The sequence below is a fragment of the Lagopus leucura genome, unplaced genomic scaffold (assembly GCF_019238085.1).
Source record: "Lagopus leucura isolate 7727_CA_CO unplaced genomic scaffold, USGS_WTPT01 Super-Scaffold_100015, whole genome shotgun sequence".
Lineage (NCBI taxonomy): Eukaryota > Metazoa > Chordata > Aves > Galliformes > Phasianidae > Lagopus > Lagopus leucura.
Window position 1 is genome coordinate 9,452,417 of NW_024962269.1, and position 17,500 is coordinate 9,469,916.

General features: G+C 39.4%; 2 protein-coding genes across 2 annotated transcripts in view; both read right to left on the reverse strand.

Moving 5' to 3' along the window:
• The window catches only part of IL16 (interleukin 16), a 41,226-nt gene extending 41,095 nt beyond the window's left edge, over positions 1-131 (reverse strand). The window contains exon 1 of the mRNA XM_042876252.1: positions 122-131. The gene's annotated coding sequence lies outside the window, so the exon portion shown is untranslated. The remainder of the gene's footprint in view (positions 1-121) is intronic.
• A 10,036-nt stretch (positions 132-10,167) lies between these two features.
• Positions 10,168-15,614, reverse strand: CFAP161 (cilia and flagella associated protein 161). The gene is made up of 7 exons (XM_042876101.1): positions 15,544-15,614; positions 15,319-15,408; positions 14,930-15,165; positions 13,644-13,728; positions 12,804-12,962; positions 11,994-12,067; positions 10,168-11,272 (listed from the first exon to the last, which is right to left on the reverse strand). The coding sequence occupies exons 1-7, from the start codon at positions 15,604-15,606 to the stop codon at positions 11,059-11,061; spliced, it is 921 nt and encodes a 306-aa protein (XP_042732035.1). The 5' UTR covers positions 15,607-15,614; the 3' UTR covers positions 10,168-11,058.
• Between the last annotated feature and the right edge of the window lie 1,886 nt (positions 15,615-17,500).

Genomic DNA, 17,500 nt, shown 5'->3' on the forward strand with positions numbered 1-17,500 from the left:
TATCTGACTACTCTCCTCATTTAAATTCCTGAATAAAAGCAGTTGAAAATGATACATACTGACTTGTAAAAACAGTTGACTGTATGATGCCCAAATAATTTGATAAAAAAATATCACTTACCATTGCCAAGTATCTTCTCACTTAGGTTCGTTATTATCATCCCCTCTTAGGCATGGAATACACAGCAGAGTCAGCTCCCAGCGTGTTGAACACTTGACAAAATAATAAATGCACTGCAACTCCACACTGTTTGGATATTTGACTGTAGCTCCTGAACACTCAAAGTGACTACTCAATATAACAATTTTTCCTTAGCAGAAAATGCCTTGCTATTTGCCAGCAAATCTTTAATGCTTTAGATTGGGTATTTCCAACTACCGCCCTACTTGCGAGGCAGATGTGTATAAAAGAGATGTTATTTCACTGAATCAACCACTGAGATCGTAACCCTTTTCCTGTACCACAAACAGAAATGTAAAACCTCAGACTTTCCTTTTGGACTTCACTGACTTGTGTCTGTTGTAAGAAAGCAAAACACAACTACTCCAAAGGCTAATATATGGAAAAATGTGTTAAAATGTTTTAGATCATCTCAATACCTCTAATTCCTGCCATTCATTGGTTAACTGGCTCGTTCTGTGTTTATGTAGTTGCATGGTACAAATACAACACCTAAACTCCTTGCCCAAAGTTGAAATGATTCATTTATTACTCTTAGCCCAAAAAGAAAGGGGGGCAGAGGGGGGAAGAAGAAAGAAAATACACAGTGTTCATTTAACCCAAGTGAGTGAAAACGCCTTTCATAAGCTCTGCAAGGGCTTGGGGAACTTGGTCTAGGGTGAATAAAGTCTGTGTAGTGGAGCAAATGGTTTTGTCCCAGGATGACAGAAATTAAGCTAAAAAAAAGATAAAGTGGGACACTTTTGCCTCTTGAAAAGAGGATAATAGGAAAGGAGGTGCAAATGGTTTTTGTATCAGAGTGCTCTGGGGAGGGGTTCGCTTTTTTGGGGCAGGGGAGGAGGCAGAGGGAGCAGGGCAGAATGGAGGAGGTGTGTTTGTGGGGGTTCTTAAGTCCCTGCCAGTGATCTGTGTTCTGAAATTACATCACTGGTCAGTGTTAATTTATGTCTTTTTGTGAGGTAATTACCTTAAATACGTAGTATATAGAGTTTTCCATCTTCTGAGTGCATATAAATATAAGTTAATTAAATGTTATAGTCACTGTGGAGAAAGCACAAGAGGGACCATGACTGGGGGCCGTACTAAATTAGAAGTGGGGACCAAGACTAAATAAAGACATCTCCTGTGCTACATTGCCTATACTGGGGAGATCCATATGATAAGCCACTGTTCCATAGGACATACCAAGCTGATTTCTAATATTGGCTGTGGACTCAGTCAGTTGCTGGGAGAAATCAAAATGCAATGGGTAGCCCTTGTTTCCTTGTGTCCCAGCCACAATACGAGTACCTCTAGCACAGCTCTGATGGGACAGTGTTATTCTGCCTTCATTCATCATCCAGATGGGCATTAGACTTAATCAAATTCTAGCACTAACAGCTTGTTTCAGGACCACAGCTGGAATCAGCATGTCTAGACTAGCACTGATTTATTCCTGGCTCCCAGACCTATGTGCAAGCTACTATTCCATATGCTTTTTGTTAGAGGTAATAATGCCATTTCACGGCATAACTTTCTTTTTTCTTTCTTTTTTTTCTCTTCCCTTTTTCTTGAAATTAGAATTTATTTTAATATGTGGGAAAATGCCCTGCTGCTGCTCTGGATGAGACGGCTGCCAATTCTGCTGACACAGAGCAAGCTTCCAGATAAACAAAATAAAGTTCACAAAGGAAACAGTTAAATTTTCTGACTGCCGTCTCTCTGTCACAGAAAATGCTAAATGCATTTGTAAGTTATATAAAACTGAATCAGTTCATATTTTCCCTTGCTGGTTTCACAGCCCAGGGACCTAGTGACATCTCAGGCTCTCAAGAGCCCAGTCATAAAAATACTCTGCAGAAAACAACACTGCCTCACTCCACACCCTCCTGCTGCTGGGCAGATGAGTTTCCCATTTTCCTCACTTACACTCAGACTAAACAATGTTAAATTTACCAAATCTGACATCTATGTTCAGCAAGCACTCTACCCTAGGAACCACAAAGGTTGAGGTATATCATGTCCATAATTCACAGGACAGCATTCAACCTGTCACATCAGGCCATTAGGAGAGATACTTCTGTTTTAATTCATACCTAAACAATGTATGCATTGAGAACGGATGGTGTGTGTGTGGAAGGGTTCTTCTGCTGTAAGTTAACCTCTGGTTTTATTTTTTCTAGTGTACTGTCAGTAGTAAGCAACAATGTTAAGCACACCGTGCCCGTCTGTCAGCGGTCTGTAGAGCATGGAGCAGCTGCCTGCTGCGTAGGTACTGCAAGGGAGGTTGTTGATGGATGGCCAGCAGTGCTGATCATACTGACAGCAGAGCTGAGGGAGCTAGGGTGATGAGCTGTGCCTGCAGAGAGGGAAAAGGTGTCATAAAGCCATGTTGGGAGCAGTGGGGTAATTGGTGAGAGATGGTAGGAGCAGCAGAGGGTGGGCCAGGTGTGGTAGGTTTGGGTGTGAGGCAAGGAGAGACGTAAGGGGTGAAAAGGGGAAGGATTTTGGTTAAGGTGCTGGGCTGGACTTGGGGGTATAGGTTAAGTTTGAATAGAAGGTGATGGGTACAGCGGCAGCTGAGATGAGAAGCGCTGTTGGGTTGGGCCTTGTATTGAGTTTATGGGAGAGCAGAGAGGAACTGACCCTTTTGTGTTGGGAATAAGAGGCAAATGATATCTTTGTGGCATCACTGTTCATCCATTCATCTCTATAGATATGACAATGGTAAGTGCTTTCGTCTGTCCTTATTTACAAATTGGTGAACTGAGAAGCAGGTAAGTTGTTTAGAGAAGGATGATCTGAGTGATGTCACAATTCTGACACTATTAAAAATCTTTCATTTTGTAGATGTTTACCTCTGCCTTTAAATCCCTTTTAATTCCCTTTTTCCTGTGTTAGGTATTTATTTTCATAGAACAAAAGCAAAATAAGCTACTCATAAAATGGAGAATATGTTATTGATGTATTTGATGGTATTGTTATTATTTCCAGCATTATTCTTCAATTCATCCTTAATACAGCCTGACATCTTGTTTGCTTTTTTTGACCACTGCTGTGCACTGAGCAGAAGTTTCCATTAAGCTGTCTACTGTAACGCCTAGATCTTTTCTTGAGTGATTTTGCAAACCATTAGTGTATATGAATAGTTCAAGTTGTTCCTTTCATTGCACATTACTTCACGCTTACCTACACAAAATTTCTGCTGCCATCTTGTTTCCCAGGCCCTAATTTTTTTTTATTTTTTAAGTATTGCTTTTTCTTGCTGCTTTGACACTGAGGAAAGAGCTTGTGTAGGTCTCAGACTGCTCTAGCAAATGGAAATGAGAATAGGAGAGAACCTGGAGGATGCAGTCCTTAGTGTGCACCAGGCCATCCACCCTTGCTGTGGATGCAATCTGGGAAATGGATGTGTTGTGCTAAAAAGCACCAAGAATGAACAGCTGAGCTGCTGAGTAAAGCTTTAGAAGAGCTGCTCTGTGTCCAGTTGAATCAGAAGTACAGTTTTCAAAAAGCTGTTCATAGGTAAGCTAATTAGAGCATTCTGGAATGTTTATTCTGCTCTGTGCAATTTACCACAGCAGCAATGAACTGTTTGGGGCATGGCAGCTGGCTTTATTTCAGCAGATAATACTCTTGTAACCAGTTTGAGAAGCTATGTTTCTATTCAGTTGTTTTTTTTTCTCAAAAGCATGCCCATTCATTCGTATGTTACATTAATGTCTTTCTGGATTGGAAGAATGTAATGTAACAATTGGTAAAATTGGATAAAATAGATTTAACACCTTAATGGTTTGTTTTCTTTCCCCCAAGTGAAGCTATTGATGATAACTCCCAAGGTGATGCCCTGATTGCTCTCAAAGTGCAAACGTGACATAGACAACGAATTCACAGCCTTTAAACCCAACGCTTTGTATTCCATGACCAATGGCTTTACCTTATCAGGATCTGTTTGCAATAATGGGAACTATATATTCAAACTATATTTAACTGTTTCAAAGATTTATTTACTTGAAAGCATTCTTTCAAGTGAACATTTTTAACTTTGATCAACAAGGGAGAAAATTATCAACACAAAACTTCACAGATAGTCACTGAAGAATATAACTATTATATAACTATAGCTTTATTTGACCATTAACTTGGAAATATGACTCTTTATTGTTTATTTCTGTGGAGAAAATAACATCTGTTCACCTGCAAAAGCTTAATGTTATCTTAGATTCTCCCCAGATAGCCCTACAAATTTAAAAACCATCCCAAACAGCTTTCGTTTGTTCTTGTTCTCTGTAGTTTTGGTTTCATGGATAAGTTTTCTATATTCTTTAAGAACTCTTTCACTACCAGTTCAGTTTCACCTTCACTTTCCCACCCTCAGGAAGCATGTCGTGGCCAATAGTGCTGTTCATTGCAGGCATGAAAACTGTGCCTGATGAATGCTCCTTTCATGGCATTTACGCAGGAGAATTGTCCTCAGTAATTACAGTGTTCCTTTAGAAAAATTGCCCTACCTCAGCACATTCAGATGTTCTGTGTTGTCGAATAACCTGAAACATAAATCATTATTCTGCATTTATACCAATTCTGACAACGTCTTTCTTTACAACGCGAAACTTGCATTATTATAGAAAACCCATAATAGCTATATGCTACGTGGGCTGACCAAAAAACCTTCACCACTTGTACGTAACACTTCTGAAACCAAACAGCTAACAGCTGTGCTGTGTAACAGGGCCAGTGGCTGCTAGAAATCAACATTGCCTTTTTTCTTTTTGTGATGAATGAATGTTCTGTTTTCAGACATGGTCGCTTAGATGAAATGGTTATTCCCCAAATCCTTGTTAAGCTAATTTCATAGGAAGCAGGAATTTGTGTTGGTGTTTCTGAATTCTGTGTTAAGTCTGGTGTTCAGTAGAAACCATTCACAAGTCCCAAAGTGTGATACTGTTTAAAGCACTTCAGGACAAAATTCCATAACCGGCTAACACGGCACTACCAGTTGATATGCACAGTTAGATATTAATTAGCATGGGACAGAGGAAAACATTGAAATACAAGAACTTCTGAAAGTATCAAAATTCTCAATGAGCAGTGAGAACAATAAGCTATGCTCTGCAGGAGGTCATGTACTGCAATTATTGAAATAGCACTCTGAATTGCTTTTAAACAAGTAGTTATTTGTGTATGAAAAAAAGAATGTGGGGAAAAGAAAACCGATTGAGAGAACTTTTGTCATGATGGAAGTTAGCAATTTTGTTGTTAATTAAGCATGCAAAATTTGTTGTGATCTGACAGCGTATATATGCAGAAATCTTTTACAGTACATTTTAGAATTCCAGGACATTTATGAACAATAACAACATTTTCTTGGCAGTATTTCTGTGGTGTTCTTATAAGCACCTGCAAAACATCCACAAAGCTGTTTCCAGTATCTTCTTTAGGGAAGAATTATTCCCACTTATCAGACAGGAATACTGATGCATAGATATGGTAAATGAGCGGTGAAAATGTGCATGACATAGGTATGACCAAGTGTGGAATAGAATACTGTTACATATATTAGTTGGGGAAATGGAAGGGGTTTTCAATTTGCTTGAAAGAGTGACTGTAGATTCAGTGATCCAATGTAGAGGATTCTTGGCCTTTGATAGTCTCTTTATTCTTTATCTACTGTGATCGACAATCCAAGATGGTGCCACAAAACCAAAGGCACTTACAGTGCGTTGCCTGAGATCTGTCAATTTACCATGCATGTGGAATACTAGTCCATCCCTGTTTTTTGTAAGATTTAAGGTTTATTATTTTATTATGGTTTATTATTTTATTTCTGTCTCTTCTATATCCTGAAGTAACAACCAAGCAGTTGTTTGGGGAAAAGTTTAAGGTTCATCATGTATAAGAATGAACTTGTTAAGCCATGCAGCTCCATTCTCTGGGTGACTGCCTCATCCTCTGTTGCTCATTCCTGGGCTCACTGAAGATGTTACAGCTGGCCACTTTCTTTAAGAGCTTTTTAGGCTCAGGTTAACTGTTGTTTGCAGTTTTATTCCCCGATCTCCCATTTTATCCTGCTTGGCTTTCCCTCTCCAGACAACAGGTTGAGACATGGTCTTTAGTTCTTTTTCAAATTGTCCATTCTGTGAAAGAACTTGAGTGCTGATGGATTCTACTGTACTTGCTTGGGGCTCCAGAAAAACCACTCTACCAATGCCAGAAGAGGTGGGGAAAAAAAGAAAATAAGGTCCTGATTTTTTATTTCAAGTCCAAAATATTCTATTGGCTATAACTGTTGCTTTTCAATATGGTCAGTCTTGCTAGAATTCCATGTTTGATCCAAAGTTGGCATTTCAATAACAAAGTTTTGAAGAACAAATTTTGTCTGCCCTATTGGCAGCAAATTCAGAAAACACAACAAATATATTAGGGCTTTATCATGGAACTTAAGCCACTAAGATTAAAGGTCACTTTTGTTGTAATTATGAATTATTGAGCACACAGACTGTCTGTCTACTCAACGTGTCAACATGTTCTAAAGAGACTGGTTAAGGAGGAACAAAGAGCTCAACCTTGTACACTGGCCTGTCTCTGGGCAGCTTCTCAGCCACAAGTAGAACCTGAGGTCAGCTGGATTTGTGCAGCAAGCACAAAGGGGAAAGGGATGGGAAAAAAGGGGACAAGGTAGAAGCATAAAGTGTAGCAAGAACGTTATTCTGGATTAATAGATGATGTGAAGTCATTCATAAGCAGGCTTGAATATTAATATATCCACGACCACTCAAAATTGTACTGAAAGAACCAATTATTTCAGGTAGTTTCAAAAGAAACCAGTTACTATTTTTAGCTGAAGAGAGATAGGTCTCTTTCATGCACTGAGCTACATGCTATTGCTGTGTCAGCTTTAAAGTATTCAGTTTGGGTTTTTGTATATAATGCTAATTCATTTCTATTTTTATAAATCCATGTATACATATGCATGTATGTATATACATTTATATGCAAAATATGATTATTTTCACGTTCAGTTAAATTCACTGGCTGCTTGCAAGACTATAATACATCTTGGGTGTTCTGGCTGAACTGGTGCTGCCAAAATTGTCAGCAAAAAGACCGGAAAGTCTGATGAACCTTAAACTTTTCCCCAAACAACTGCTCAGTTGTTTCTTCAGGACACAGAAGAGACAGAAAGCCCAGGCAAGAGAGGAATGGTTGAAAACCAGGGAGGAAGGATAGAAATTGCTATCCAATATGGATTTCACAAACTGCTGTGTTTCATTTTTTATAAACAATAATAATCCATGCTAGATAGCATTTTAGAAATTTTAAGCTTTATTAAAATATTGCTTATAAAAAAAGATAACTCCAGCTTTTTTTCAGAGCTTTGCTTATTTCCTAGTTTCTCACCTTCATTCTGCTTGGGATGGAACGGTTTTATACGTTCTATTTGAAATATTCTCAGAAACAGCTACGTGCCATTATTGAAAGGGGTTTTTCATAGTCAGATGGAGATCTTCACAGGCATACATCACCTAAGTGCTAACAGTTTTAACACAAACAAGACACAGAAACAGCACTTCAGTTTCTCAGGACTGGTGCCACTTCTGGACTTAAGCTAAAAGCTGGTTAGTTATTTTTATTTGGTACGCCATATAATTAAATAACTAAATATATATAGAAAAATAAATACTGGCACATATAATTCTTATTTCCCAACGTGGGTTTGTCAGACCCACAGGGACAGCGCTGTGGTTTGTGGGCTCTTCTCCTAGCAACTCCTATTAACGTCAGACTCACTTGGGCAGCTGCATCTTTGTACCCCACACCGAGAGTTTACTACTTGGCGCTGTTTTATGCGTAGATTTCATGCGCCTGTATCTCTGGTTATTTGCACCAGGTCTACTTCAATTTCCTGTCATCGTTCAACCACTTTTAATAACAGCTTTAGGCTATTGCATAGTGAATGTCTCTGCCTTAGTTGTTCGTATTTGGAAAAAAGATGAAGATACGGTCCCTGCCCCAAGGAACCTATAATTAAAACAAGACTAGCATTATAGAAACATATATACTAGCTAGCCTGTAACTGGATGGTCTGTTTCATTTTGTTTTGACGTACCACACAAGGCAGCGCTTAGCAGATGTTGGGAAATGAGCTCTCTGAGTTTTTCATATAAACATACAGCAGAGATGTAAGGGTATGAATTAATTTCATCAGCAAATGTGGGTATTAATGTCATCAGGCATTTTCTAATGTTTGTGCCTATTCTGTTGCACTTTGAATCCTCCTGGACAAAAGCATGGAAGCATCTTGAGAGCTACCTAATCTAATCAGATATCTATCTGGCAATGCTTTCTAGCACAGCACTGATGTTTTGTTCTCTTGTACTAAAGGTGCTGCCTTGTGCCAGCTTACCAACCAAAAGAAGTAAAAAAAAAAAGAAGGGTGTAAACTCATCACAGACCCTCCATACATAAGGCAGATGAAAAAATAGAAGGCGAGGGGGAGGGGAACACCAGGGCCAAAGCCTATAACTTTTGAGAATAGAGCTGACAAAATGACACAAAGATTTCTTAAGTTCCACCTGTATTTGATGTCTTTTCTTTTGTGGCCTTCCTAGCTGAGTTTTCGTACATCTAAGTGTTTTTAAAGAAGATTTTAGAAGGATGTTTCCCCCACTCCAAATGGCAGTGGTTGTGCAATATTAATTTAGGGTGAGTGGGCACAGATGTTATCAAAATCACCCTCTCACCTGTCAACTCCACCCAAGTTTCCAGTGCTTGGATATTTTCTTCCACTGCTGTGTGGAATTTCTAATTTTAATGGTCTTTTTTTTTTTTCCCCTTCAGATGTTTTATCCAGTTACAAAGCCTGCACGTGGCTTCCTCCTCTGACGAGCCAGCTGAGCCAGAACAGTACCTCACTAAATAGAAAAGCAGCCTCTGAAGGTACTGATGGGTGTAGAGTGAGAGAGTGGGGTCTTTGGGTGCTACGAGAGGACATCATAGCCATTGCAAATCAGTAAGGTTGAACAATATGACATGGCAGAGGAGAAGTGATGTGATGAGAAATGTGAGTGGAGTGAATGTGCAAAAGAGCAGGGGAAGTGAAAAGGCAGATGGATAGTGGATTTTTATTTACCAGTGTTATCCCTGTATCAGTTAACTGTCTTTGTTGACTCTCTCAGTTCTCTACCTCTTCTTTATTTCAATATTATGGATGCTAGCATGCATCCATACAGCAAAACATACAGATGTGAATTCTCCCTGCACCTCCACAGTGCTATATTAGCACAGCACTAAATCTGAAATAATGCACCCTGCCTCTCAACAGGAACTAATGGCTCAGGATCAACTTCATGCTAACAGCTTTTGAGCTGCCTGAAAGTGAGTTTTATCTGCCCACAATGTACGCTGTAGATCTATCCTCATTGGGTCTAATTTGGAAGAAGCATTAAAGCTTCCCTAATGCATGATTTTGCTTTTTGTTGGTATATGTCAGAGTGCTTTACAAAGGAGGCAAGCATCACTGTCCATAGTTCTTGGGTTGCAAAACTGGGACAATCAAAATATAACACGCACCCTTAGTTTGTACAGTGACATGGTTCAGATCTCCATCACCCTATCAATTAGACCCCACTGTGTCTCTAAGTGGCAGTCAATGGAATGTTTAAATTCTGTGTTAATATTCAGTCTTTTATGGCTAATCACAGGTTTTAATATAAATATCCCACAACTGTCAAATTGGAAATGCTGCAGTGTATTCATGCAGCCTGCGTTTTTCTAGTTTACTGCCTACAAAATCAACGTAGAATTATGTCAGTCTATTATCAAAATGTGTGGAATCTTAACCTCTGTAAGCTGAGGTAAGTAGTAACAGCGTCACTATAAAAATATCCATCATTTACTGCACATCAAGTTTCCTGTCTTTACAGAGAAATGAATGAAAAAGTTCCTAAAGATACTTCAGTATGTTTTGATTACAAATTAATATTCCAATCAGTTTTGTTTAAGAAATTGATAGCACACAATGCACAGTGTTGTACATTATTCTGTCTACATTTGTTGCTTAAACTGATTTTATTTTCTAAAAAGACAACAGAACATCACTCACACCTCAGAGCCCAAAATTTGAGCTTGATTCATTCTGGTTCTTTAGTGGCATTGTATCAGGGACTCAATGGAATGTAAATGATTCAGGTTGTTTTAACACATGTAGGAATAATCCTGCTGGAAATAATCACAGTGTTTAAAAGAATGTGGTGCCATCGTGTGGACTATATGAAGAAGTGTTAAAAAAAAAAAAAAAAAGTTGCAAAGGAAAAAAGAAAAGTGATATAAATCTGAAAAATCTGTGGTTTTAAAATTGTATTAGATTAAAATTGTATTAGAGCATCAGGAATTGTTAATTCAATCCTGTTCATTTTCCAGCAGTGCAGGCAGTCCTTTCCCCTTTCTCATGATAGAGTGTGGAACAAGCTCAACCACCTAATTTCTTTCCACCAATCTTTAGATGTCAAAGCATCACATGATAGCTTGCATAAGTTTGGTCTTTACTGTTTTGGAAAATGTATGCTCACTCTTTTCAAAACGGTGATCCTGATTTGGGTTAGGAAGCATTGGTTAAAAACACCCAGAAGGCCAGTAATTGAGTGCAATTCAATTCAATATGTTCTAACTTCTTTTGCCACCAGGGAATGTGCAAGTAGGAAAATGAGCTTTTCTTGATTCATCAGCTTTTTGATGTTGTGTATGAGTGTGTATTAGTAATCCTTTTGCCATCCACATATGATGAGATTATATTAAATTTTTTATGGTAGGTTTCCATATCTCTTTTTAAAATAAACATTTCAAATGCTAAAATCTGAAAATCAGAAAAATAAGAATCAGAATCTAAGCAATCTGTGTCAGTTGGAATCTGGGATTTTTACGTTCTTTGTCTCTTCATGAAACTCGTTCTTTCCTTTTCCTCCTGGCTGAGGTTCAGGTCTATGGAGCATTGTACCACCCTCGTCACCAGGATTTCCTGTAGCTATTACCCAGTAATTCTTGTCTTCTTCAACTCGATGGGAGTCCAGGTAAGTGTGACAAATTACTTCATATTCCCTTCCAAAATAAGACCTGCAAAGTCAAAGAAAAGGGCGGGGAGGCAGGGTGTAGAATGAGTTTGTGTGCATTCAGCAAGTCTGCATTAGCTGTAAGATGTTGAAGGTTTGCTCATGAAGATGACTCTGGCTACTTAAAAACCATGGCAACCTTTCAGCCTTAGAGAACTTTCTCATCCTCAAAAAACTGATACAAAGTTCACAGTAATATTTAACCTGAAATGTAATGAGAAACAATTGGTGTACTCCTTAATGATACTTAATCAACATTATTTCAGGACATGCATGTTAAGTCAAATTGTTGAATTAACATTAATTTGTTATGGGATTCATATGGATATAAGAAATATAGTTTTGTGTGGTGCATCTCTATTGAGTTCTTCACATACCAATTTTTCCTTAAAATATATATATACATATATATATACATATATATACATACAATTGTTCAGGATATTCAAAGGGAGAACTACCAAGACTACAGAAGCCTGGGAGCATGATGTGATAATATAAAGGGAAAAAAAAGGAAAGAAAAAAGTAAGACAGAGATGTTTGCTTGCAGCATCACAACAGAACACAAGAATTTAAAGAGGGAAAAGAAGAATGTGCATCCTGCATTCTTTGCCATTTCCTCAGTGTGCTCCTGAAGCAATTATTTTACTTTTTATCAGTGATTCTGGATGCCCTGAGCTGATATCTCATTAAGTATATTGCTACCAGCTATAAATTATTCTCACCTTGTCGAAAAGTTCCTTGGAACAGCTAAACTTCTATTAGTATGGCAATGAGTAATAATCAGTTTAGAGTTTGCCTGGGAAAAAGAAAAGGAAACACAAACAAAACAAAATACACGCACACACACAAAAATACACTTGATAGATATTTTAAACTAACAACACTTATTGAAGGTGAATGCTTTAATTAGTACTGAATAGAAGTACGTATGGCTGTATATCATGTGTATGAGTGCTGCAGATTGATAGTGAGATATTTTGTACTGTCAGTTCTCAGAATGATTATATCCATGATATTTTGTTATTTGCCCAGCACTTCAGGAAGCCTGCTTGTTATGTGGAATAGGAAAATACTGCAGCTGCTTCAACTTAAAGAAACATATTTGGAAAAGCACCCATTTTTTCCAATGCCTTGATTCACAGAATCATAAGGGTTGGAAAGGACCTCTGGAAATCATCTAGTTTAACCCTCCTGATAAAGCAGGTTCCCTGCAGTAGGTTACAAGTAGGTTAGAGGATCAGTTCCCTCTGTGTGAAACAAAGTTATTCCCAGATACTGATACATTAAGCAGCATATTCCCACCTGCTTCTGCAGGTAGATGGATGTAAAAGATGTCTAATGGAAAAAAAGAATGAATTTAACCAGTGTTTGCAGCACAGTTACGATGTTTACAATGGAAATAAATGATAGGGGAAGGAATGTGAACACCATAGTCTTCAAATGTAAAAGATAAAGCTTGATACATGGTTCTGTTTCAGCCTACTTTGACAATTAAATACTCAATACTTTTTATTTCCATTTTAATGACTTACAGGAATGGGAAATCCTTCATATTCAAGACGCAGTTGTGGATCCAAGAAGGTTGCTTGCCAGCACGTCAAATAGGAAAGCTCATCTGTCAAAAATACTTGCTGAAGGTAAGATTTTTTGGCAAATCTCATAAATGACTTATGGTCACTTGCTAGATATAACTGTAGATTGAAATATACATGAAGGATGCATAAATATAGAAGGAAAAAGACATGTAATTTAAAAAAGAAAAACCAGCACAAAAAATTCCCTTTGCTTCTGAACAGTCTGCCAAGCTACAGCTACGCATTTCAAAACACTACAATAGGTTCTAAAATGTCAATAAATTCATGAAGTAGACCAGTGAATATTAACTGAAAATTGATTTTATGTTCCAAAGACTCCTTCAGATCCAAGTGACAGTTGAGAGGGAAAATGTTATCATAGTTGATGTGATTTATTTTGAGCATCAAAATAAATTTCTGATGCTTTCCTTCTGACTTGCAAAGGGAAACAACATTCACATTTAATAGAAATCTCCCCCTGATTTGTTACTTCATACACAGACTATTTTTTCTTCACAAGAAACAAAATTTTCTTCTTGGATTTTTTTTTCTTTTTCCTTGTTTAAAATCTGCATTACCCATCATTCTGGGTCACTGTCCCCTTGGACTGCACAACTGATCTCAGACAAGTCCCATAAACTTTCCAAATATATATTATATATTTGGATTTGCAGATGATTCTGAATCTGTTCTGTAAAGCTAAGACACTGCACCACTGTGCAATTTGAAATATATAGTACCTAAATGCACACTATCAGTACATGCCATCAATTGCCATTTGCAACTTTGTTCCCTTACCATTGGATCAGAAAACCCTCCTGTTGTTCCAAGACCAAACTTTTGCCCAAATTTAACAGGTTCACCCACTGATTCTCCATCAATGCTGTTAAAAATGTAAAGAGAACAACAAGAAATTCAAATATATCAGATTTTCTAGAATTTTAAGTTCTTGTTTACTGAAATGATATTTCACAAATTACTTTTGTGAATACACTTAATTATAAGCACCTGAAAAATCTGGGACTGGAAGCAGAACACTGCCTGTTGCTTAACATCAGACGGTGTTGATCACATGTTGATATTTAGTAATCAGGTTTATCACATCAATGTACATGCTGATATATCTGTATTTTCAGAACAATTTTTGTATTTTAAATTAAAAGATCACTGAATTAAATGCCAGGCTGTTCTAAGTACATTCAGAGTAACTTACATAGCTGATAAAACCTGTGGTCGGTTAATGAGAGCCCTGAAAGTGTTTGGTGTCAGTGATTCAAGGATCAGACAGAAGCTGAGCAAAAATACTTTGGTTGCATTTCTAGAAACCCTAAATTGGCTTCAAAATTGTTTACTGTGTCTAACCCAAAGCATTTTGATCAGTCAGGATTAGTTTGTACACTTGTGCACTGTTGTTATACTTAAATACATGCACTAAGGCAGAGCCTTCCACTGTTGAGCAGGGACTTGTTCTGTTACTTCTCCCACAGACAGCTGGAGTTACATGTGTCCTTGAGAGAGAACACCCTGTTTGATGGAGAGGTCTTTTTTAGGACAACTGAAGCACTGTCCACTGTGACTCAAATTTCTGCTTCAGAGACATTAATTGCACAAGAACAAATAGTATTACTGATATTCTGCTTTCACACCAGTTCTGTGCTGATTTAAACTTCCTTGAAATTATTCACAGTAATATGCATAGCATATTACTACATAATACTTAGTAGTACTTAATACTACATTACTACATAAGACTTAGAGTCTTTCTTAAATAATTTAATCTTACTCAAACTCATTTGTATTTTAGCAAAATTCATTGCACATCTCTCAGAATAAGATACCAAAAGCTAACGTCACTGAAAACCTATGAAACTATGGAAAAGAATCATAGAACGGCTTGGGTTGGAAGGGACCTCAAGGATCATCAAGCTTCAACCTCCCCACCGCAGGCAGGGCTGCCAGCCTCCATATCTAAAACCAGACCAGGCTGCCCAGGGCCCCATCCAACCTGGCCTTGGACCACAACCTCCGTGGGCAGCCTGTTCCAGCACCTCACCGCTCTCATATGAAGAATGAAGTTACCGTACCTTAAAACACAGAACGTGTTCCTTCCCACAGGGCTGGTGGTGGTGATGGCGCTCAGTGCGCAGGGTGCATGCAGAGCCACAGCCGAATAGATGGACACCTCCTCCAGGTTAACTGCCAGCGTCAGCTCACCATGTGCCTCAACATCACACTGCACTGAGGGCTCCTTGCCTGGGCTCAGGAGCATCACCGTGTCTCCAAAGCAAACGAATCCATCCTTAGACACCGACAGCTGCACCTAAGCCAAAACACACCACATTTTGTACTGAGTTATCCGAATTTGGCATCAGGGGTGCTTTAGATATCAAATGCTAGCGTTGGGAATGCCGACAAACAGCTTCTGCCGTTCCCTGCAGGGTCGCGAAGGACTGACAAAACCTTTAAAAATGACCTTCTTTAAAAGGTTATCCTTCAGTCTGTTGATTTTCTGCATTAGAAGTTCTCCCCGTTCTCTCTTCTGCATGAAGTCCCTCAGGCGCTCCTGTTTGAGAAGAGGGAACACGGCGTTACCCGGCGCTGCAACGTCGGCTTTCAACAGAACTGGGGGAAGCACCGCGACGAGAAGAGGCAGGCGAGGCTCCCGGAGGTTGGAGCGGAGGCCCCGCTGCTCGCCTACCTCCTCCAGGCACGCCTCCTCCTTCCAGTTGCCCACGAGCACCCCGGGCCGGTAGGCAGCCATGATGGCGGGCGCTGCGGGGCCGCACGGCGTCCTCTCTCACCATGGCGACCAGTCCGGCCGCCAATTGCGCGCTGGAGGGGCAGAGACAGCCAATCAGCGGAGAAAACGTAAGGAGGGGGCGGGGCCCAAGAGCTGTAATTGGTGCTGAAGCGAGCCTGGAGATCCCAGTGCCGCCTTGGGCAGCGCGGCCCTTAGGTTTGGTACCTCTAAGAATTGCTGAAAATGATGCTCGTGGGTTGCAACGAAAGCAATGTTTCCTACTTATTTCCCTGGAAACTGCAACAGACACAAAGAGCACAATAACATTATTCAGTAGAGCAAATTCTCAGCTACAAAGCGCTGCTTTGTCACATAGGCACCACCATTAGCTATGTATTTTCACCAGCGATGAACCAGAGCCTGCGTGCAGAGCCTGTAACAAATCTGCTCCAGCAGAGGTGTCCCACTCTTACTGACAGCACTGCTGAAATGCAACACCACTTCCTTGCTGTGCTCACATCCACTGGTTGGTCTCTACAAACATTCAGCAGGCATCAGTGAATGTCAGTGAGGCATCAGTGAATGTCAGTGGCTGCAATAATTTCTGCATGGAGGAGGAATTCAGCGCTACCCCTCTGCTCCATCCGCACTTCCTTGTCAGATGCCATTTTGTCACACGGCCCCTCTGTTGCCATCTGTCCCACAGCAACAGCATGGAGTGGGATATTGGTGAGAAGGTTCAGCCTCTACTGCCAGCCCTCTGACATCTGCCTCTGATGTTATAGGCCAACACTACAAGAGAGGAAGCATTACTGCATGCTCATATGTGTACATACTTTGATTCCCTTATGTTTTAATGAATAATGAGTGATGAAGCTGGCACACAGTCTCACAGCAGGCTTTATTTATAACCACGTGAACTTCTGCAGCCTGTATTGATCAAGCAGGTGCATTAGGCTAACACAAGCACGGAGCCAACACTGTAGCTCAGGTGAATGTGGTGAATGCATTGAGTGAACTTTGGTTAAATGTGGTCTGATTTTTGGGTGGTCTTGTGTGGAACCAGGAGTTGGACTCGATGATCCTTAATGTGACCCTTCCAACCTGGTTCTTCTATGTGAATATAGTATGGGGTTACTCTCCAGACAGCTTAACCCAATGATTTTCAGCGATGGTGCAGATCCTTGCTGAGGACACTTCATCCTCTAATGGCTGCTCTTGCATCTTACTGTTTTCAAAGCCGGCCGACTTAAAAAGCTAAAGAGAAAACATGTTTTTCATAAGAAGCCAGGATGCTAGTTCTGCCATCAATTTGCATGAAAGCAGGCCGACTTTTCTTCTTTTCTTTTTTATTTTTTTTTAATCTTCCTTTTTTTCTTTTTTTCTTTTCTTTTCTTTTTTTTTTTTTTCCTTCTGTTTGTTTTCTTCTCACCACAAAAGCTTTTCAGCGTATCCCAGAGCCATTGAGAGGACTAAATAAATCCATATTCGCTCCCATAGCACCACTCCGTGGTCAGCTCTGGTAAGTGAGGTTTTCCTGCGCCCGATTTGGAAGCGATGCTAAAACTGCTCGGATGGAATAGGGAACTTTGTTCATCCTGGCCAAATATGGAAATCCAACAAGTTTTTGGAGAAAAGTATAATTAATTTCCTATGTTACCAGTAGTTTCTGTTTAGTGCTCAAACTTACTTTCATGCTTTTCACAGACAGGCAGTTTTGATTGGGGTTTGGTATCCTGGCATGCAAATGTTAATGTGGGCCTATCGAAATTTAGTTCAAAGCAGCAAAATCCTAGAATCAGAGAATGGTTTGGATGGGAAGGGACTTTTAATGGTGATCTAGTTCAAACCTACTGACATAGGCAAGGATATCATTCTCTAGTTCAGGTTGTCCCCAAAATATTTTAAATTAAAG